Here is a 24,606-nt window from a genome sequence, read left to right as displayed (position 1 = left end):
TATGGAGGGAAAAAATGGATGAAAGGCATTATGGGAAAAAGGGAAAGATGGAATAAGAGAAAGAAAAAAGCCAGGGAGCACCTCTATGTGAGGATAGGTAACTAAAGTGAACCTCACTGCAAGTTTACAAGGGTGTGAACAGGATTGAAATATTTATGTACTTCTTTTGGCATTGCTGAGAGAGCCACAAAGAGCACATACCTGCATACACACAGGGCAGGGCGGTGAGGCCTCAGACTGTACATGTATTTGGGGTGTGTCAGGCATTGCATTGCTTTTAATAAAATGGTATCAATGTTCAAATGGCTGAGACGCCATAGACAAAGTGTATCGATAAAAGCCAGTGCTTTCAAAAGTTGCCTGATTTGAAGATATGCCCCACCACTACAGCTCCACTTCAGCTGGAGTTATCCAGTGCAAGGTACCTTGAGTAATCAAAATCACAGGCTGTTTTTAAAAAATGGCTACACCACATCAGGTAGCAGAGTTCCCTGTAAGCTGAGCACATGGGCAGTCACCCAGGAGAGATTCAGGTGTTGTCCAGCTGATTAGCAAAGCACACTCAGCCACCAAAAGTCGGCAGCATGTGTTTCTATTGATGATGCACATCCACACATGCCTTAGTGTATATAACAAAATTTATTCCCTGGATGGATGGAGAAAAATGAGAAGGAACACTGCTGGGTAGGTGCATTTTGTGAGGTTTACTGAAAGTCACATAAAACTTCAGAGACCCTCGAAACAGGCAATTTGGAAAGATAGCTAGTCTGTTAGAATTTGTTTTTCATTGTTTTACATTAACAAGTACTTGTTTGTGAAAGGATGTGTTCTTAGAAAAAAAGCTCTAGTTTTGAATAAAAATAAGCTTTGAGTGTTTAAACTATCACCAGAGTATGGTGCTGCAGCTTTTGGAATGTATATTCTGTTCATCTTAATTTCTGTAAAGTCTGTTTTTTACAGAACTTAAATAATTGGTCATGACAACATCTCTGAGAACCATGACCAACAGACTTTTCACACTCTTGCACACAGAAATGCAAAACTAACGTAGAGCATGACTAAGCACGTAAATAACAAGAAAGGTGATTATTTCACTTCACATTTGCAATATGTACAATCACTGTAGGAATAAAAAACTTAGTTGTATCTATTTACTCCCTCATTTGCAAATGAGGCCCTAGATGGTTTGGAATAGAAACTAATAAATGGAGAAATACCAGCCTGGAAAAGGCTCACTCTATGTTATATTCAGGATATTAGCAGTAAGGGCTATTTCTGTAAAAAGATACATTCTCCAATTGGGTCTTAATTTAGCAAATGGCTTAAGCAAACGTCTATCTTTAAGTATGTGAGTAGTAACTTTAATGAACTTACTAGTCATGCTTAAAGTTCCACATGTGCTGTACTGGATCAGGGCCTTGGGCTTGTCTACACCCAAAAGTTGCACCATTTTAACTGTACCTGTATAGTACTAGAATCCAACTATGCTAACGTGGCTGCAGTTGTACTGGACACATTGTTTATACCAGTATAGCTTGTTCCTAGGCCTTCTACCAATTTAACGTTTTCAGTTTTTAAAATAATCTCATCTTTGGCCAATATAGTTAAATTAGTACAAAAACCACTTTTGACCAAACTGTGGTATAGACCTTGAAAAACTTAATGTCCATTGTGCTTGGACAGAAAACATTACTGAAAATATTTCTTCTCTACTTTGTAGTATAGATAAATATAGTATATGTCGCAGGTGCATGGTGATTAACTGTCAGAAAAGCTCTTCCAAAGTAGTACATCCTTGTTATATTTCAGTATTAAAAAGTTCTGTTCCTTTTTTTCTAACCCTCAGATGCACCCAGCTATCATGAAGCCCAAACCCCCTCAACCTTGTGAAAAACAGAAAAATCCATTGGCGATGGAAAACATGTAAGCATTTTTCACTTGACGTGGTTTTCATTTTTCAAGCTTTTTCATAAGCAAGCCATTGACTTTTAAAAAGTGTTTTTCTATCCAGTGGCACAGACAAAGCCGAAGATTGATTTTTCAAAGGGTCGCAACTGCATTGCTAACTTGTGTGCATCACATCAAATGGGCAGTTACACAGCGAATGGAGGCTTTGAAAATACAAGCACAATAACAGAATGGGGAATTTAGGCATTCAGTTGCATGCACATTTTGTTCACTTAGGGCCAGATCCAGCCCTAGCATAGTCGCTGTGAGCTTTTTCATTTGTTTTTATTTTCTAAAAGGTGCATCATCAAGTCCTTGATTTCTTTGAAAGTCAGAGCCTGTCACTGGTGCCAGCACTGATTGCCCTTTGGCTCAAGCCATGTTCCTCCAAAACCAGTTTGCATGGCTAATTTGAATTACCTTGTGATAATGGCTGGTAAGTGATTGTATTAGCAAAATATCCTCCTGGTTACTAGGCAGGAAGATACCTCTGTACACACATATACCAAAAGATTTTCTGAACTATTCTGGCTCTGATCCAGTGATCCTATTACCACCAGGTATGACAAATTATTTATTTAACTTTCACAAGCAAGCCAAAAACCAAAGCAACTTTAAAAAAAAAAGGCAAAATGCTGGCTCCGTTCTTTACCAATTAGATTCATGAATTAATCGATTTACTCCTCTGATCATTTAAATTGCGTATTTTGAGAACTACAGAGTATTTTGTTACACAGTACAATTATTTTCTTCTACTTCAACCTACTTAATCTATTAATGCTGATGACTACTGAGTGTGCATGTTACTGTAGCAGCAAAACTTAAAATGTACCAGGAGACTACAGTGATAAATTACATGTACATGCTGTGTCATATCCAATTAACTCAAATTGACTGTGCACTGCATTATGCTGTTAGTGCATGGAAGATCAATAAATATGGAGAAAATCCAACAAGGCTTTCTCCATTCCCATCCAATTCTAGTAGGTCTGAGACAAATCATGCTACTATGATGTGTATGCTGCTGCTGAAGGGGGCAGGTGGTGCATAGACACCATTCAAACTTGGCCTATTCAATCCAAACTCCTCTAACTCTCCATTCATGCATAGCAAAACACCATCTGGTCCTATTTTGCCTCCAGCAATCACAGCTGACCAAAAACGATAATAACAGCTGTTGCAAAACAAAAGCCAAACAAAGCGGGGGAGGGAAAGGTTAGAATGAAGTCCAGTGCTGAAAAATACTCCATGAAGTGAGAAATGGAAAAGGAGCCATTCAAATGTCCAAACCCCATTGAAATGAGTAAGCACAGGAGTTCTGGATAAATTTGAAATATTTAATCCATCTGGTCTGAAAAAAAATCCTTCAAAACACAATGGTCAGGTGATAGTATACAGTTGAAATAATGCTGCATAAAGGTATTTAAAAAGTCTTTGTTCTCTGAGCTGGAAACTAATGACCCTGTGTCAGCTAAAAATTAAACCTCCTTATGTTCTTTCATCATATGTCAGCCTAGGTTAATGTGAAAGTAGAATGTGGTTAACTGGGGTGATAAAGTATCGAAAACCTTGGGAAACGAAGAGAGTAGTTAAGTACTTACTGATGATAGAAGGAAAAACATTATTTAATAGATGTATGACACCAAAATCATTAGGCATATTTCCTGTATGAATTCTATATATGTACTTCTGACCTGTAACAGCATGATTGTGTACTCAAACCTGAAGCATATGAATGCTAATTTTTACAATTTGAAATACAAGATGTTCTGCTATTGTGGGTTATGTGAAGCATAGTTTTGTAACTAGTAGGGGCAAAGTAGTTTTCTAATATTCAAGTCTTGACATTTAATATGTACAGTTCTGCTTAATGATTAATTATTTAAACTACAGTAATTAAAACTATTTTTCCTGGAATTGACCATCGATAGTTCAGCAGCAGTGAATCAAATGTGATAACACCCAGAATATATGAAATCATTTAATGAGGGTAATAACACCTGCTTAGAACTTCAAATAGTTGAAAACAGACTTCAGTTGTAATTAACTCTTATTACTAGTGACATTTTCCCAACAATTCTTCATAGGTCTTCAAAATGACAATTATAAGACTAATACACAATTACTGTCACATGCAATTTAGCAATTATTTTTGAAGATGTTTGTCTAAAGGTTTTCAAATAGACTATAAAATCATTCCTATTTTTTGTAAGGGTGGTTAAAACTGACACACTGAAAAATAGAACAGGCAACCTCTGCTGTGACATTTTTAATACATGCAGTCTTCCTCATGTATGCAGTAAACATTCTCCAGATATAATTAGATATCATAGTAAGACTATTTCAAACACTGGTACCTGTCAACTACCACCTATTATGAAATACTTCAATTTATATGTGAATTTGTCTGCTCCAAGAAATCCATAAATTTATAATTAGAATGTCTTGCTGTTCAATATTTGTACATAATGAAGGACAAGAAGATTATGAAATACTGAAAGCAGAATTAATCATTAATAACTCACAATATATAGTAAATCTTTTCACAATTGTAACAAGCTTTTTAGGAATTCATATTCCATTTTTTAAGGTCCTGTCCGGAGTTCAGTAGCCATGGATATCACCTCTAACATGCTCATTCTTTTCAGATTAGGATTCTGCTCAGGCTTGAAACTTGATGTTTTTAACTTTTTTTTATCATAAGCAGTTTTAGATTGTTGCCAGTGGTAATTTGCAATTTTTATCAAGACCTCTTCATTATAGTTTCTGACAGGACAGATGCTGTAATTAATCATGCAAGACAACTGGGGATAGTGGTCACAGGGCACTCATAGTGCCGCTATTACAGGGAAAGAAATGAGAGAAAGGAGGAGTTCTATTCCCTTTCAAAAATGAGAATGGATAAAAAGCACCAGCATCTTAACACTACAGTACAGGAAAATTCCAAATGTGCCATGTGACATGCTTTGTTTTTTAGCCCTATATATCACCTCTTTATCTACCAATATATACCAATACTAATAGAGATGAGCCTGAATCACAAAGTTCAGGATTTCCATATCCAAGGTTTTAAATCAGCCTGGGACAGAACTATGGATCTGTGGCAACAGATGTATCTGGATCTGAAATTCAACAAAGTTCAGCATTTAAAAAAAAAAAAAAAAACAATCCAGAATTTTGATTGAGGATTATTTAGTAATACTGCTACAGGTTGAACCTCGCTAATCTGGAACTCTTTTGTCTGGCAAACTCCATAATACAGCATGATTTTAGTTAGCTGGATGACCACTTATCATGGGTGTGTGGCCAAGTTTCCCATGGTCCCATAAAGTTTGTTTACAGCAACCAGACCTAGCTGTGTGTTCTATGCTGTTATTTAGCTGCAATTTACCCCAAAATGGTAATGTGCATATTGACCTCCCGTTGTCCAGCAAATTCTCTCGTCTGGCACCCTTGGGACCTACTGGTGCCAGATGAGAGAGGTCCAACCTGTAGTCTGCCAGATTCTGCTACCTCGTTTCCTCTAGCAGAGCCTTTCATGTTATCTGTATATTGTGAATGTTCTGTAATGCTACCCTCTATACTGTGCCTGTGGAGTCAGTTAAAGACTCTAAACAAAAGTCATATGCTGTTTCCTCACGTTTCAATGTGGACACTTGTACACATACCAGAGCCGGTCATATACAGGCTCTGCAAACTTTGCCCAGTACCAAGATATGCAGTATGCTTCAGAAAATGAAAGTCAGATGGGAGAATTAAGTTAGTTTTTAACAACAGTACTATCAACACTGAAGATTTTTTCTGATTGTTGCATCAAACACTTCCAGTCCACTGGTTTTACTGAAATGTGTTTATTCTATAGCAAGATAAAAGCATTTATTTTAGATAAGCAAAATACAAACAACTTAATTGCTGCTATCATAACTCATAAAAAAGTATAAAACAGCTTAAAAACACAATAAGCAATGTAGCAATTAATAGCTCATGTTACCAATGTTTACATTAAAGCCTCGTTTATGAAAACTTTACATCACATGATATGAAAACTTACAACTTTTAAAGAAAATATTTACATTGATTATTCAGATGTGGAGCTTCTTTTAAATATTCTACTGGTATTACAGCATATTAAAAACTCTTGCATTTTTAATCTCAGTTTTTGTAATAACAGTTTTATTTAAGTGCATTTCCCTTTTAAAAATACAGTGTTTTAAATCTGAAACTCATCACTTAAACACAGAGTATAATATTCACATTTGTTTTGTAACTGGAATTAACATAACAGTGTAACAGTGTGGATATATATTTTGTTACAAAGTATGGTAGATTTATTTGGAGAAAATCGAAGTGAAAGGACAGGTCAACCCTTTAAGTTTAGCTACTTGCATTTGTTTTTCTGAAAAAATGTAGGAAAGAAAAAATTATGAGCTTTGGCAAAAATCTGTGATTTACATTATTTTCATGACAAAAAATGCCATTAACTACTCATATCATACAAGTGTGATTGTACGAAATCCAATCATCATTTTACAGGTAGTTACAACTGTGCTTGTAAGGGCTTCATGAGTTTAAACTGCCTTGAAGTGCATTACTCACTTTGGCTGTGTCTACATGGGCACAAATCTTTGAAATAGCCACATTTCGAAGATTACTAATGAGACGCTGAATTGCACGTTCAGCTCCTCATTAGCATTAGGACACGTCCAGCCACAGCGCTTCACTGATCGGAATAAGGCAATTTCGAAAGGGGCAGGTGGTTTCGAAAAGGAAAAGCACCGAGCCACATGCTTTCGAAAGCGGAGCTTTCAAAGCACCGCGGCCGGAAGTGACCTAATGCTAATGAGGCACTGAATATTCAATTCAGTGCCTCTTTAGTAATCTTCGTAATGGCCATGAGCATGGCTATTTCGAAGATTTGTGCCCGTGTAGACACACCCTTTTAGAAAAAGACAGGTTACATTATATAATTCTGAGAGGCCATTTTGCAGTCATAACATCCAAGTATTTTTCAGACCATTTGATTCACATATTGTAGGTAAAGCTTAAATAAATTAAAAAAGGCCATCACATGAAAAGGAGCACAGCTTTTTTTAAACCTTTTTAACAAAATGATTTATAGTCAGCTAAAGGATGATACACAGCTACATTGTAGTTCTTTATTGCCTATCTAATAGACACTTTAAAGGATTGTTCGATCTGTTATGCATCTCTGCATAACTACCATCAACAATTTACAGTTTTCATCCAAGTATGGTTAACCCCTGCCCCGTTGATGAATGCAAAGCAATGTTGCAAGAGCATTAATCTTCAGAAAATACTAACCTGCGACAATACTTGAGTCTGTGTTTGGGACTGTATTTGAGACTGGTGCTGCTGAGGTGCTGGCTGAGGGCTCCCAATGGCTGGGATGGGTGAGGTCATCTGTGAGGCTACAGGAGAATGCTGCTGAGGAGAAGGCTGGGACTGGTGTTGCATGTGTTGCATTTGCTGCTGTTGTATTTGCTGAAGTTGTATCTGTTGCAGCTGCTGTTGCATTTGCTGCTGATTCATTTGCTGGTGAAGATGCTGCTGCTGCAAATGTTGCTGCATGTGGTGCTGAAAATGCTGCTGTTGCATTTGTTGTTGGATTTGCTGATGCATTTGATGCTGATGTAGTTGCTGCTGCTGAATTTGCTGCATCTGTTGCTGTTGTAGCTGTTGCATCTGATGCTGCTGGGTTTGCATGGAAGGGTTTACTTGCGATGAAGATGGTGTTGCGACCATATTTGTTCCCATAGAGCTTATCAGCGGAGCTGCAATGTTTGCTGGCATGTTTGGTGCAATGGTAACAGAAGCTACAATCTGATTCATCGGCAGTCTCATGGTTAAAGGTTTTGGAGCAATTGCCCTAGGAAGGGACTGTTGAAGAGTCTGAGGCGATGCAGACACTGTTGCATGTTGAGAAAGAGGAGTATTCAGCAGAAGGGAGGATGACAAATTAGTGGATGCCAACGTTTGCTGAACAGATCGTATTGTCTGGGCTTCAGCTGACTCTGCAGCAGCCTGCATTTGAAAGAGAAATTCAAGAGCTGATATTGCTACAAAAAGAGCATTATTATCAGGGTTACAATTTTATGTGAAGTCCCTTCCTGCCTTTACATACTGTTAATGTAAACGGCTTTATCTGAAGTAGAAAAGAGAACAGGTCCTCAGCATTCTTACAGTTGTTATAGTCGTTTATGTCAGTTATGAATAACAACACTTTTTAGAGTTTGAACAATACAGCTGATCTGCTTTACTGAACAGAAGTTTCAGTAGATTTATTATCTCATTTCTTGTTTCTTCTATTTTAAATGAAATCTGTACAGCAGGGATCCTGGCTAAGAGTTACCCAGATCGATTTAAGGGACCTCACATTCTTAAAGGAACAAAAAGGGGTACTGTTTATGTGGAGAAAAATATCCAGAAGCTGCCACAGACAGAGTGCCTCCCCCACACCAGAAAATATTAATTAACAGAGAGAAATTATTAGGGCTCAGGTTCCTTGATCCACAACATTTAATGCACCACTGTGGAGGGTGTTACAAGTTACTGAAGTTCTGATTCTGACAAGAAGCTAAATTGTGCTCTCCTTGAACCCTGGCAACCCCACCAAAAACCAATCGGTTTTCAGGGTGGAAGAGCTGAATCTGTCCCAGCAGCTTGCTGTTAACTACCCACAGGGATATCGTAACTCAACACATTGTACACTTGCGTATTTGTTCTCCACAAATCTTTCCTGTGACAGATCTGAAGGGCAAAACCTCTTCAACTGACATATAGCATGCATAACAAGCAGTCCTATAGCACTTTAGAGACTAACAAATGTATTAGGTCATAAACTTTAATGGATAAGACCCACTCCCTCAGATGACTGGAAGACTCAGACTACAAGACTACCCCTCTGAAACTATGTAGAAAGTAAGGTTCTCAGCTATTGTTATTAGCGTATCAAGTCTGAGGTCATCACAGACGATTGAAGTTTAAAGGTACTTCAATGGGTGTTAGGCACTTAGGCATTTCTGAAAACACAGGATGCTTACCTGTATCATCAAGCACCTCAGTACATTTTACAATCTGGGCCTGTCGTGCTGACCAGTATTATCTCACGGGTTTCCATGTACTCTCCCTGTCTACAGCCATCTGTTCTCTTGTCTTATAGCTAGATCATAAGACCCTTAGGATGGGGACCATCATTTTTGTCCTGCATTTGTACAGCACGTAGCACAGTTGACTTCTGGTTCATGACTAGAGCTCCTAGCCACTGTATTACTGTAGCAAGACAAATATGTAGTGCAGGAGGGCCATGTCGTTCGCGAGGGTTGGGTGTTGAGAACCCTAGCCATTGCTGAATTTCGCGAATATCTGGACACAGCGCACGGGTGGCTAGGGCACCTCGCAGCGGCTCCACAAGCACCACATGGGCAGCTATAGTGCCTCGTGCCATGTGGCGGTGACAGCAGTGCCATGGCAACAGCAGCATTACTGAATGGGCAGCTATGGTGTCTCATGCCACACGGCAGCAACAGCACCACAAGCGCAGGTGGCTATGGTGCCTCATGCTGTGCCGGTGGCTACAGTGCCTTGCACTGCATGACAACAATGCCGCACAGATGGCTACGGTGCCTCGTGCCACACAGCAGCAATAACAGCACTGCGCAGACAGCTATAGTGCCTCGTACTGCACAGGGGCAATAGTGCAGGGGATGACGAGCCACTTGCAAATAACTGAATTCGCAAATGTTAAATTCACGAATGTCGCAACCTTCGTGTACGAAACTTTGGCTCTTAAGCAACTTTGGTGCTTTTAAAATGAGGATTAGGATAACGTTTTCGACAGTACCCATGTGACGTAGTAGTCTCATATAACAAACCCTTCAAATAATAAAGAGCCATGTTCTGTGGACAATATCGCTTAGTATATCGCTGTTTTCAGTTACAGGAGTGTATGTATTTTTCATCTGAATTATTATAAATGCTCAACACTTTCTCTTGTGATTTGTTGATATTCTTGAATTCTACATGGATATAAGTGTTCTGGAAAGCTAATTTTCATCATTTTCTTGTACTGTCTCCTGATGTTTTACTGTTTGAATTAGGAATTCTTTTGTAATTATTCTATGAGACATTTAATCAGAATATTAATTGTATCTAGTAACTCTTCCATAGATATTTCACTTGGATGTATGCATATACCTGTTGCTTGTATTCAAATGTGAAAGAACTAGAATCAACCCAACAATGTCAATTAAAAGGTTACTTCTCACATAAGGATGTTATAGGCTGACTTTCATCAAACTGCAAGTTGAATTTTATACTCCAGTTTCTTCTAAAATACTCAGTGTGGATCCCTGCCAAGTTGTCCATTTGCAGATATTTTCTCAATTCACAAACAGAGTGCGTTTCTACCTCTTAATATCAAGAAAGACATAGGCCTCAGCACATATCTTCCACCTTGACCAATATCCAATATATTCTTCGTCTCATTGAAAAAGTGTGTATTTGGAATACTCTGCAAATAGTTTGTAAATCCTAATATTTCAAAGTCAATGCATTTGTAATGACCAAATTCTACTTTTACAAACTGTTGCTTACCATGGCATGCATTATTTTGCTTGGGTATTGTCCAATATTACTGTGATTTACGGCTATGTGCAAAACCTAAGAACAGAATGTTGTTTGAAACATTATACAAAGTGTTTCAGAGCTAGATTAAACGAACTCTGGGATTTCAGGCTTACTTTTAGTCATATAACACAATTCCTGTTTAAATAACTATTGCTAAACTCTAGCCTGGGTTTGACCGAAGTCACCATCAGGCTTACCTTAGAAACAAGACTAGCTCGATAGGCAGCAAGTGCCTTTAGATATTCCTTTTTGGCAGCTTCGGTCTTCCTTTTATATACCTGTTAAAGACACAAAAATTAACACCAACTTCAGTTTATAAATTTTTCACCATAAACTAGCACTTGCCAGAATGGTACTTAAAGACATAGTCCTGCTTTTCACTCTATATAAAAGAAACCCATTTAAATGATTTTTTCTTCAATGTTGATAACAGGTCTTACACTGAAACACACTGTACAGTGTCTACTACTCTTGCACATGAATCTCAGTTTTCAGGTTATTGCCTACCTCTTTGAACTTTAACCACAGAACCCTAATGTTTTATTTTGCTAATCCTTGTTATCACTAATCACATCGTTTTATGACTGCTACAAACTGCTATAGTGAATGGTCTTAGCTAGCAGTCAGTAGTATTAAGTATGACATTGTGTCAGCAAGATGCCTCCTTCTCCAAGAAGTGATTTCCATGCTTGTCTCATCTTTCTATCAAAGAAATGTTCTAGTAAGATCAGTTATCAGGGAAACGTGATAGGAATGCAATTTAAAATGCTCTTACAAGAGATGAGGTTGAAATGAAGTCTACAAAACTAGTGAAAATCTCTAAAAAGCAAAGATTCATTTTAGGTGGTATGGATGAACTCCATGTAGAAAAACATCACACTCTATTAAAGGTGGGATTTTGAAAGGTGAAAAAGTTGACCTAACTCAATGCCCACACACTTGAATGGAAACAGAGCTAAGCTAAAGCTGACCCATTTTTATTTTTGTGTATATGGAAAAAAATCACCTTTAAACTGCTAACATTTAGCAAGATGAAAATCTACTGAAGAGATCATATACTGTACATCCCAAACAAGAACCTATCATACTTTGTGACAGAACTGTTTTCCAAATTCGGGAACTTAAGGGGTGATTGGAGATCTCAGAATTGAGAAACAATGTATTTCAAGATCAGAGATTTTAACTTCATTAACCAATGAAAATTAAAGCAGAGTCAGCCACTTTATGAAATAACTCATACTTTGTTACGAAGGGCCAATAAGTATGCCTGCCTCTCTCTATTTCACATTGTTCTGCTTATCTCTGAGAAGTGTATTCTTTTATCAACATGAAAACCTAACTTCTGCTAACAATAGGGGTTCTGCAGAAGTATCAACAGCAGAACAGAACCCCAAGGATTCTATTATTTTCTCAATTCATGCGTAGGAGTTATATGGTTATGGAAAGAAACACAGCCCCTAAGGAAGACAGCTCATCTCTGAAAACTCATTCTACTGTACTAAGTTTTAAAATGAACTATGAATAAAATTTCCAACACTAGACTGATGTAATGAGGCATGCAGGGTTGGCTTCAAAGCTTTGAACCTAACGATCTTTGTAACAAAGGTTCATAAAAAGAAGCAAAGGATATGTGAAGTGTGTTGCACCTTCCCTTCTTCTAGAATATTCAAAAAAAAAGCTTTAATAATATATTATTTAATTATTATATATAACAAGGTACTGTGATGCCATTGTCCATGCTTTCTCCAAACCGACCTATAAAGACTGGGCTTGATGACAAGAGAGTCATCTACATGAATTGATTGGACATCAAAGTTGGATACCACCACCAACCTCCTATAACATGTGATTAGCTCCACAGGAAGTGTTAATCAGCATAGCTCAGTGGAGCAATGTCAATAGACACTAGCTGACAATCCAGCTCCCTGCTAAGTAAATAGTAGGATTCTCATTGTACTTCTTGTTATATACTATGCATCACTGTTCTCTATGTTTGTTACCTGTTTTTGTTCTTCTCCTAGACTGTCCCACATAGATGCTACTATTTTTGAAACCTCTCCAAATGTAGCATTAGGATTCTGCCCTTTAATTGCAGCCTGTGTGTCCCTGAAGAATAGCGCATAGGCTGACACTGGCTTCTGTGGTTCATTGGGATCTTTCTTTTTCTTCTTCTTTGGAGTCTTGGGCTTCTTGCCAGAATCTGGAGCAGCTCTTTTTTCTCCAGTAGCCTAAGAAACAGCAACAAAAATCATTGTTTACAAGGTATATAGTCACTTGAAACATTGTTAGGAAGGTATTTGTACATGAAAATCTTCAGTAGTTCCATTAAACAAATGAGTAAGAGTAATGGACAGGTAATGTTTTAGAATCCTCTCATGCAACCCATACTCAAACCAAGTACAATTAACTCAGGCATTTAGTCCCACCGGCCTCAATGGAACTAAATATGTATATACTAACTATTCAATATTACTAAGGGTTACAGACTCAGTCCCTTAATTATTAGATAGGATAGGCATGTCCTGGATATAAATTCTATAAAAATTAATGCATGATATACACTACGTACTGTGTGGGCTCTCTATAAAAGAGCAGATTTCAGCAACAGAAGCACAAAAATAAGTTTCTTGGGGCACTTCCTAGTCCCTTATATAAGCCTGTTAATTCCAGCTTGGGTCAGGGGTTACAAGTACTTCCCTCCAGCTGCAGAGCAACCATGGACTCAGTCTTTACATTCTACAGAGCTACAGTGAACACACACTGCTACTGCTCCCCAACTCAGCCACTTCTTGTGGGTTGATGGCTGGAGAAGCCGTGAACTGATGGATCCATGTAGTCAGTTTCCTGCCAGGGATCCTGAGAGTGGCATAAAGGAGACCCTCCTGAGTACCCTTCCATGCGTCATGCAGGGGCTTACCACATGTACATGCTCCTGGCATTCCACCCCATTCTGCTGTTCAAATGATACTCTGTTGCAGCAGAGGGATATAGTAAAAAAAGGACTTTCTTTGTAGTATGACTTTGGTATATTATGACCCCTATTCTGCATGTACTATCCATGCACAATTCCCACTGATTTCACCAGGCGATCTGCATGGATGGTACATGGAACCCCAACCCTTAAATAAATCCTCATAGTTCAAATTTTTGTATTAATTTCCGTGGACCTGACCAGAATGTTCCCTTGCTAACAAGTCTATTTAAATCTCAGTGGAAATGAACTCCAGACATACTAAATCTTTTGTAAAAAGGGAAAGGTCAACCTTTATTTCTAGCAAAATGCACATATTTTTAAATATACGACTCCAAGGAATGTTAAAATGTCAAAACTGTTCTAAGTAGATATTGCAGACTGACTGATCTCATCTATAAAATCTGAAATTTGTCATAAAGAAATAGGTTTATGCATACATATACATAACATTACACATCTAAAATATCCTTTTAAAATCACTAAAGCGCTATATTTTGGACACTTCAAAAGCAATTATAATTTTACTAAGAGGCCATCCAAAGCATATGAATATTGTCACAATCATATACTCTACTACTGTATTTTTTTATATATTTTACCTGGCCACACAGCTGTAAAATCAGCAATTCCATTGCTATCTATTCAAAACTATATTATATACAGTCACATGTTACATCACATGCTATAACTTACTCTGTTTGATTCATCTGCATCTTCTTCATTTATAGAGCTGGATGGGGAAGGAGTTGCTGATTTACTTGCAGGAGGTGAAGGAGAAGTATGTGGCAAGGTAGTGCCTCCTAAATTTAGTCCCAGCTGTGCACTTAGCTGAGACTGGTTAATGGTAGTTAACTGAGTAGGAGGCATAACTCCTGACCGAGCAGCATCAGTCATATGAACAATAGATCTCATAATCAAAGAATGATCCTGGCGATACTGTGAAACTTGTGCATGGCTATGGTCCTAAAAAGCATGGAAAGAGCAAATATTTAGCAGTGAACATAAAATAATGTCACACATAGTTTAAACAGTTTTATTTACCTGACAGCGTCAACATAAAAGCTAGTCAGTTTTAAAAATGAGTTAAAAGAAGCGTCAGGTCCAACGTCCTCCCTAGATTCCCCCTACCAATTTTTGGAGCATTAACAATCATTTCCTTATCCTTCATAATGTCTTCCTCTTGTTCTTGTGGTCTAGTATATTTACACAAACAAAAAGGGGAAAAGAATGACTGACTGTGCAGAGAACACATTGAAACCGAGTCCACCCAAACTGCTATCTATGCACGAAGTTAACAGAATGGAAAATAAGAGAAAAGCATTTGCCCCTACTGAATGGCAATTCAGATATTACATAGCTCTTATCTGTAACAAAAATATGCAAAAAATAATTTGACTGAAAGGAGATCTTTTTTATTTCAAGCAAGGAACTTTGCCCTGTAATGGCTGGAACTCAGACATTGCAGCATGGTAGTCCACAGTTCGAATAACTAAAATCACAGCTAAAAGCCCATCCTGCAAATAGCCTACAAAAGAGTTAATATGTACACATAAAATTTAAAAAAAAAAACAAATAACCAAGTGCACGTGGAACTAACATGCTATGTCCCAATTGGTCTTATTTTTCTTGCATATTTTGTCTGTAATTCCCACACTTTTGGGGTTTTTGTCTTCACACATTACAAGCTCTTGGAAGCAAGGTCTGCATTCTTACAAAGCTGTACAGTATCTACAGCATTTGTAAGAGAGAAGATGTGCTGGTACTCTGCCAGCTCCCTGTTCCCCTCCCCCTCAGCCAATCCCATGGCTGGCGCTGATGGGATGCTGGTACTCAGTACCAGCAAGTACTGGCACAAAACAAGCACTGTGTGTAACTAGGTTTTATTATTTTAATTATATAAAGATAAATATTCCATAAAAGGACATGTAAGATGAAAAATGCTCATTTGTAGACCATACTTAATACATGGAGAAAATAAAATTCTCATAAATTGATTCAGAAATCTGACTAATCTATGTTGTCCCAACAGAGTGAAATGCAAGAAGCAAATAAGATTCTGAAAATTCTTTCATTGCTAATAATTTACAGAATAATTAGTAACACGTAAGAAATACCGTTGAACCTCAGCAAACTGCAGGTTTCAGAAGTGCTCAATTTACAGTCCATCCCCAATTTCCTGCTGAGTGCTGAGCTTCCTGAAAAACCAGCCAGAAGCATCTCAGTAGGAGCTAATAAATGCTGAGGTTATTTGACAATCTGGAGCTTATTTTAGTGCCTAAATAAGCCTGATCTCTTTTGGAATTACCACCAAAGAATCACGCTAGCCCCAAAGAATTTGACTAGAGCTGGTCAGGAATTTTCAACAAAGCCTTTTTTCATTAAAAAAGTGACTTCTTCAAAACCAAAAGTGTTTATGAAACAACTTCATATTTGACAAACTTCCTGACTCAAAACAATGTTTAAAAATGTGTTAAAGTTCAAAACATTGCATGTCTGCTTTTTAAAATTAATTATTTTTTTCAATTTGAAACAACTTTATTTAGAAATTTAAGTTAGACTTAAAAGATTTAAAAAGAAGTTTATAATCAAAGCAAAATATTCAAAAGTTGCCAAAAGAACTCAAAACAAAATATTTTTGGTGCAATTTTTTTAAAGCTTTTGGTATGTCTTCCCTTTGCAAGTCTGTCTCAAAAATATTCACATGATGGGAAAATCATTTGCTGCCCAGTTCAAGTTCTAAAAACTGTGAGGTGTGGAAAATCTGGCCGTAGGTACTGCAGGGGTTGGTAATGGAAAGTGAGGGTCACTCAACTTTCCATCCTCCTAATCAGTTTGCCACAGGATTGCCCAGTGCACCAAATTGATGATTCTTCTACGTTAACACTGAATTTAAGATTTTCACATCGTTGTGCTGATATATCCAATATTGAAGCCTCCTTCAATTTGCAGGATGGTCTAGCAAAACATTATGGGGTCACTGATGTTTCCAATGTCATAGCAAAATGGACTGGGGAAGAGCAAGGCTATCCCTCACAGGAAATACCCAACCATAGCAAGTACAAGTACTTCACTGGTGTCCAACACAGATGTACTAGCTCTCCAAATTCCAGGTATAGATCCTACATGCCAGAACCTCAGAACCTCTAAGACCTCATCCAAATTTCCCACGGTCAACATACAAGCTGCTGCTAGCAGGGCTGCTCTGACCTGCTGGACTTCACTTCTCTTATTTCTCAAATGATTTTATTTTCTCCCACTTCTGAATAAAGGAGTCTTGTTCCTTAAGACTTGTCTCCACTATGTGGTGGATGGACACAGCAGCAATCAATCCACCCACCACAAACTGAAGAGTAACTAGTGTCAATGGGAGATCAGCCCCCTTTGACCTCACCACACACAAGAGGCAGTGGTAGGTATTTCAACTTCAGCTATGCTCTTTAAGTAGCTGACATAGATCAACAATGCAGGTAAGCATAAATCAGAGCCTTAGAGAGGAACGTGTATGCCAAAAAATGAAGTACGTGATATAGAAGTGTTTAAATCATCAGACTGATTAGCTGAAATGCTTATTTGCTTCAGGGCACCTTTCTGTGTAATTTATTTTCACTAACTAAAGGGTCACTCTGATTTAGAATTATACTGACAGTAGCATCTAGAAGTCGTTCCAAGTCTTTTTTAAAAAGAGATACCACTTTCTGTACATTAATCCAGTCCTTTTGCTTTACAGATACTGTTTTGCTGCATTAAGAAAGAAACCTGCTATCAAAACAAAGATGGCAATTATTGTAACTAGCTTTCTTTCGGGGTCATGCACAAAGCAGTTTCTAGAAAGAATTCTACTTCTAAAACACTAAACAAAACAGCAGTCCTGTAGCATTTTAAAGACTAACAAAATAATTTATTAGGTGGTGAGCTTTCATGGGACAGACCCATGTCTTCAGATCTGGAAAATTCTGAAGAAGTGGGTCTGTCCCACGAAAGCTCATCATGTAATAAATCATTTTGTTACTCTTTAAAGAGTTATTGGACTGCTGTTTTGTTTTATGAAGATATAGACTAACACAGCCACCTTTCAGTGTCTAAAACACTAGTCTTCCCTCACTTTCCTGCTAGTACTTGAAGCCATCTTTCACAACCTTTACAACAAAGCAGGAGAACAGGAAACCATGGGTTACAAATGATTTACTCTAAGTCCTACCATTTTGGTGAATTCTCTGATTTTAGTGAAACTAAATGTTCTTGACTTTGCTCTGACCCAGAATTTAATTGTATGCACAATCCTATGAATTGTTAACTGTTCCTTCTTTTAAGACGCTTGCACAGAGGACGGAGAGTCCTCCCCTTTTCTATTTCTTAATTATTTTCTTCCATTTTGCTTTAATAAAAATTTAAGTAAAAACACAAATTGGAAAGCAAGCAATGTTTCACAACAGCAACTAGCTATTTTGCATCAAATAAATATGATATGAAAAATAAAATGTTTTAAAAGGTTAATTCATGGTGGTTCTTGTATTCTGATTTGGTAAAAATTGGTTTGCACTGTTATGTGATGTACACCGGGAATACAACTGCTGCATTATAATCAAAGTTATATTCCTAATATATGTATTTAAATAACATGCATGGAGTGTGACTTCAATTATTATTTTGTGAATATATGTCATTGTGAGTAACAGCAGAATACTGTATATGCAGAGAAGATGTCAGAAAAGGAATTAATGCTTTTTTATATTTTTATAATGTTCTGGTATGATTGTACGAAAATGTGGGATATACACAGTTCTAACATTTTTGGTTCACACCCTCCATAAAATTTTTTTGAGCTTTTAAATCAATTTAAGGACATTATTATCATATAACTGACACCAAGATACCTTGTTTATTTCTTCCTCAAACATTTAAAACATGGTGGTTTCCTTACTGGATCAGTAACACTTCCTATAAAGCCAACTGAATCAGTAACACTTCATTATCTTGAGAATTATAAAAAAGAACTTTCACATATCAGGAGTATGAATGGAAAGAATATAAAGAATGTTTGACTTACAGAGTACATGTGTTATCTGATTTCGATTAATACTTAAAACACTGACAAGTGAAATAACAAAGCTCACATATTCAGACTACATCTTTTTAGAATAATCAAAATAACAGCTAATGCTCTGGGCCCAATTCTAGACCCCTTTGTATCTTCATCTAACCTCAATCTGCAAAAATGATCCACAGATGCAGATATCTGCAGATTTGCAGGGGTTCTTGCTGTTACTTATTATGAATTTACATACGATCTGATGTGATTTTCTTTTTAATTTGAAATGTGTACAACTTTCCTAATGTAACTCAAAATTTACATCGGGTTTTAGAAACTGGGCAACACTCCATGGTCCTGTCCCAAAATGACATAAAACACAAGAACTGAGCAGCACCAGCACTAGATCAGGTTTGAATATCTTAAGAGTTCTGGGAATACACACTTATGGAAAAGAGTATGTATCACAGAGATGTATCAGCTGTGAGAGTTTTAGTGCAGTGTAAATACAGCCAAAGTTTCAACCACCTCTGTTTAGTATCTATCTATCAAGACCACTAAAGATAAAAAGTTATGGTGGAGTCCTGTGCAAAAACACTGTTGTGAGGGAGTCAGCAAACTCTGTCCGTCTCATGCTCAGAGTAAGCAATAGCTGTCCCAAAAGGTTTTACCAACAAAACTATCCACAAGCTAATCTAAATGATCACTGTTCATAGTCCTAGAGCTCTGCATTATTATCTCAGCATAACGAGAAACACAGAAGATGAGATCTGAGGAACCAAGAGCATCTCCAGAGATCAAACTGCTCAGTGCTTTGCCAACCTACTTTAAATTTTTTCTCCAACAGTTCCTTTTTAAATTATTGGCCTTTTAAATACTCCCTTTTCTCCCTCCCCAAATAGCCAACAATACTGTGTTTCCCAGGTACTGTACTGAACCAGCACGTTTCAGACTTCAGTATATGATGTGCAATGCGGACAGAGGTGGAAATACACAGCCTTTCCTTCCAACCAAGAACACAGCTAGCTGTTCTTGAAACAGCAAACAGCAGAAACTAAAGTGAACAATTTACTATTCCTTGTGACATAAGCCTGAAAAATTGCCTGACGCAAGGATTTAGCACCGATTTAATTGCTGCTTATGTCCCATTTAGACATTATTTTGAGGGTGACGTGGGTCCAATGGCATTGCACTAGTCTTCTGCAGATGGCAGAATTTCACTCTAAATGAACATGCAATATCAATGGAGCCAAACCAGAATAATTTATCTAGCAACACTTCCACTGAAATTAAATAGAGTCCTGAAGAAAAACAATGTCAGGACTGGTCCCATATATATATCCCTATATGAAGATATGGGACCAGATTCCAGTGCTGAACTTCACAGGCTAATTTTTAAGGAAGGATGTGTTAAATGCCCCCAGTAAAGTATGTGTGCCAAATCCTACCCTTATGTGTGCAAATTATTCTTTCGATACGCCAACTAACCCCTTGAAAACATTGCACATTCTACTGCCCCTTCAGTGTCATGATAAAACAAGCCTTTGTAATATACCAGCTGATAAATTTAATTTGATGCAGAATTTACTTCAATGTAAAAAGCAAATCTATTTGTTGCTCCTGCCTGTAAAATACTCGTATTTTTCAAGTCAGCATCTGTCTGAAGGAAATAGACAATGCTTTGTATCTTCAAAACTGCAGTATAGATAAAAGAATCTATTACTCAATTTTTATAAGATTTAAATTTGACCATCAAAATCATACTAACAGGATGTTTGATCTGTTATGTTTAGATTAAGTCCTTGTTTTTAGAATACAAGTGTCGCTCCATATGGCCACCATTCAAGAAGTATTCATGTTCTGAGAGAAGTCAGATTAGTAAAACAGCAGCCCAGCTACTGTTGTCAGCATCTCCTGTTCCACAGCTATAACAGAAAAGTTTACCTTGTCTTGCTGCACAACAACGGGAAAGCATAAATGACCATCTCCTTTCACAGGAAGTTAAGGCTACAAGATATATCTACAGGTTCCCCCAGAGTGAGTAGCCTTGTACAGCTTCTGCTATTTGAAAACAGTTAGGCTGTACTAAATCTTCTGGACTAAGTGCACCACAAGTCTATCTGGTCAGCAAACATTCTCCCTTCCACTTATGTAGGCACGGTTCATCCCCTAGCGCCCCAGAGATTGCTGCAAGACCACATATCTGCCCATCTGATCCCATGTATTTCCATATCACAACTCATTATGGCACAGAATTGTCTTATATGCCCTTCCATCACAAATAAAATATGAGTTAGGAGGCATAAGCTGTTCTTCCAGCAGTCTGGAAGAAAATCCATTTTAACTTCCTACTTCTAATCCTTTGGTGGGTTCCGTTTCCTCTCTGATGGTTTTTCTGTTTGGCTCATGAGCTTGTCTTTCAGACCTGAGCTGCCACATGGCTGAGGTGGTCTCTCTGGTGTCTCAGCTTCCTCGGCTTCTGTATGCTGAACCACCTCTGCCTGCATAGACAATCAATGTGGGTCCCACCCAAATCTGCAATGGCCTAAAACCAATCCATGATTTCTCCCACTGACAAAGATTCAGGCTGGAGATATTAAGTCACCTTGTAGGTTAATTGCTAGGTGAAAGAGCACAGCTGCAACTCTAAGGAAAAGGCCTTTCCCCAGACACATTGATGGAATTTCTTCTACAAGATTCTATCCCAGTCTAGGATGGTAGCCAGGACAATGAAGGTAGTCAATGACAGCGTTGTTGCCAATGGCTAGAGAAGAATGCAGCCAAAAGGACATCCCAAGACTACTTCTAGGAAACAGCATCTGCTCAAAGGTGACCAGGCATGGCCATTCATTTGGTCTCATCTTGGACAGAGAAAAGATCATGAATATTGGTACCTTGAACAGTGTCTTGAACATTTTTTCCTGGAATTGCTGTAACTGGAGTTGGTCTGCAAATTGGGTTTGCTACTCTTCTAAGAACTCTCTTACTATCATCGAAGTCAGGACTTCATCTGATTATCCACTTTTATACCACTTGCGCAAACATTAAACCACACGAGATACTGCCTTTTCCAACTACATTTGAAAAGCAATCTGTACATAGTGTTGATCCCACTTCCATCTGGGGGTGTGGTTCAATTAATAAGATAACTTCCACTCCAAACAAAAAAAAAAAGAAAAAACAAAGAACTCGTCTGAAGCACGGCTGTTTCTAATCTGTGAATTCATATATTCAAGAATTTAAGGACTACAGTCATGCAGTGCCTATTGCAATACTGTATCACACTGGTTGGCTTTAAGGCAGTCTTGTTATATTTACATTACATTTCCTCACTGCTTGACCACAGTCTAGATCCTTCCTCTCTCTTTCTAGAAAGCCCTCACATATCTGAAATAGGTAATAAGTGACCCACACCAGTGATTTAGTAACCCGTTTAATATTAAATAAGAGCAACATCCCCAGCTCACTAGATAGGTGTCTTAGGCAAATGCTGACAATCTGTAACATAGTGCAGCTACTAAATGTAACCTCAGGTTTCTATATCTAATACGGTAGCAGTACATGTTGAACTAATGGACCATAAATGGGGATTTTCATGTCAATATATTCAGATTTCATTTTATGCTGAATTATACAATTTTTGAAAGAGCATTTGGGGTTTTTGTTTGTACTGTAACAAGTTCACTAGCACTGGGATTTGTTAAATTTACATAAGGAGGAGTGGAAGGAAGAAACATGTCTTATAGAAAAATGACTGTTTTGTCTACCCGGAAACATACAAAATGGCATAGTAAACTAGAGTCTTGCAAAACATGTCAGATGTTTTAGTACATCAACAAGACAGGGAAACATTGTCTTTGCTTTAGTATGGTGTCCTACTGCAGTGGTTGATTGTTGGTGTAAATTGAATAGGCTATATGTACTTGTTATTTCCACCTTTGGAGATCCCAAAAGTTATTTGCAGGTACAAAACAAACTGTCATGATTCCAATGTACATTAGTCTCACTAAGCCTCAACTGAGAATTAAGGGTCTGTACCCCTCCAAGATTCTGAGCACCTTTTGAAAGGTGTTGAATATGCACAACACTCTCTGACTCCTAAGATCACCAAAGGCCCAGGTTCTTGCAGGATTGGTCCCAAGACTTGAAAATCAACTATACAAGCTACTATTCTTAAAGTGCAACTCAAGTATAAATAATTAAACTGCTTATCGTCAGCTGAAATTTAGTAGCACATAGTTATTTTGAGGAAAAAACAAATCTTAGAAAGCAAAATACCTTTTCAGGTAAGAAACTGCCACTATTCTATAAGACTACATCTACACGAGAAACCTCTATTGACAGAAGTCATTGTTGGAAGGGATTTCCCAGCAAAACTTCTGCCAATGGAGCACATCTACACATAAAAGTAGATTGAAAGAGCAAACCCCTCTGTCAACAGACAGCCACGCTGCCCAGCTTTCTCTCAACAGAACAGTTGACAGGAAGCTCTGAAAACAGGGCTGCCCAATAAACCAGAAGCCCTGTCTGTTGTCAAAAAGGTCCCAGAGCATATACATGACTGTTCTGTCATATCTGAATGGGGTTGCTGGAGGATGTGATGGGTTTTGTCAACAAACTGTCAAAAAAGTGTATTTTGCGTGTGGGCGCTCTGGAGTTTTTCTCGACAAAAGCCCAGTTTTGCTGGGAAAAGCCACTCATGTAGACATAGCCTAAATGAACAATTATCACCTTCCAGAATAAGTTACATTTTTTCCTACTGTGGATGGCAATAAACATGTTCATAACAACAACAAGGGCTTGTTTTAATAGAACGTTCCAGGCATTAAACACATTAATGACCCATGAAATAACTGTTTTATCTGTAACACAATAAACAGCACTGCTCTAGCTCTGTATTAATTGAAAATGTACTTTCTCCCAAAATATAAAATTATAACCCTAATATTAAAAAGAGATTACAAGGAAGTTTCTTTGTAAATGAAAATTAAAGATATAAATTAGTGATAGATGTGTGTAGTGAAATAATTGCTTGAAATGAAGATTTTTGCCATTTTAAAGTAACTGTTTTTAAGCTTTAATTCTAGCAATTTTGAGTTAGTCACTGAAAAGCTAAATTAGCAATTTGGGATTAAATACAGTAAGATTTAGATCTTTAGGTTAAAAGAATCACTATTTTGAGACATTTGTAACATTTCCTCCTTCAGTTTGCATACTTATTACCCTCTTTAACAAGATAAATATTGCAACTAAATTCTTTAAACCCACATCATCAGTTGTTTAAAAGTCTCTTCCTGTTATCTCAGTTATAGTTCCCATCTTTTTCTCTTTCCTATTATTATTATTTTTGACCTCAGGGCCACATTTAAATGGTAACGTAATTTAAGATGAGTTTATTCCAAAATGAGTTAAGTGTATCTGGGCACAATCCTAAATTCAGTCAGGGCACTGTCACAATTCTAAAACTCAGATAAGATGAAATCCTCGCCAAACAGGAAACACCATTTCTCCAATTGTCAGCAAAATACATGGAACAATTTATGTAAAATGATCAAGTTTGTTTTTGTAAAATCTATACTATTTTGGATAAAAGAAAAAAATAAGACTGAAAAGAGACAATTACTTTACTGTCTGTTTCTTAGCTATCAGAAAGAGAATTTCGAAATTCATCAAAGCTAACCTTCTGTTATGTACAACAGGCTAAGCTGAAAAGAATGTTAACAAGTTCAATTTTCATTCAATCAGCACTACTGCTCTCTGAAATGTTTCATTGCAGGAAAGAAATAAAAATAATCTATATGGTAATTATGAGGATGAATCCGCCAGTAACTTTCAACTACATGAAAGGTCAGTTCTATTCAAGATATTTTATCAGTCCCCTGCACATACTCCTGTCCTGTCATTTTAAATCTGAACAGCATTTTATTTTCCCATTTACAGCTACCTGCAGAATTAAGTACTTAAGCCAAATAAGAAAAAAAAAAGAAAGAAAGAAATGTTGAATGCTGGC

At 37.4% G+C, this 24,606-nt stretch overlaps 1 protein-coding gene across 5 annotated transcripts in view; it reads right to left on the bottom strand.

The window, feature by feature from the left end:
- Positions 1-5,782: 5,782 nt before the first annotated feature.
- Positions 5,783-24,606, bottom strand: part of TOX3 (TOX high mobility group box family member 3) — a 97,442-nt gene continuing 78,618 nt past the window's right edge. For 3 of the 5 annotated variants that reach the window (XM_075008601.1, XM_075008605.1, XM_075008606.1), the window contains 5 exons: positions 14,261-14,530; positions 12,594-12,821; positions 10,791-10,871; positions 7,270-7,989; positions 5,783-6,343 (listed from right to left, as the gene is read on the bottom strand). In XM_075008601.1, coding sequence (XP_074864702.1) covers positions 6,326-6,343; positions 7,270-7,989; positions 10,791-10,871; positions 12,594-12,821; positions 14,261-14,530 — 1,317 coding nt within the window. In that variant the 3' untranslated portion in view covers positions 5,783-6,325. Of the gene's footprint in view, positions 7,990-10,790; positions 10,872-12,593; positions 12,822-14,260; positions 14,531-24,606 lie in introns of all 5 variants that reach the window. The other 2 variants (XM_075008604.1, XM_075008602.1) reach the window with 1 other exon arrangement.

This window comes from Carettochelys insculpta, chromosome 14 (genome assembly GCF_033958435.1).
Source record: "Carettochelys insculpta isolate YL-2023 chromosome 14, ASM3395843v1, whole genome shotgun sequence".
Taxonomy (NCBI): Eukaryota; Metazoa; Chordata; order Testudines; family Carettochelyidae; genus Carettochelys; species Carettochelys insculpta.
This window is presented reverse-complemented; position numbering and strand designations above follow the sequence as displayed.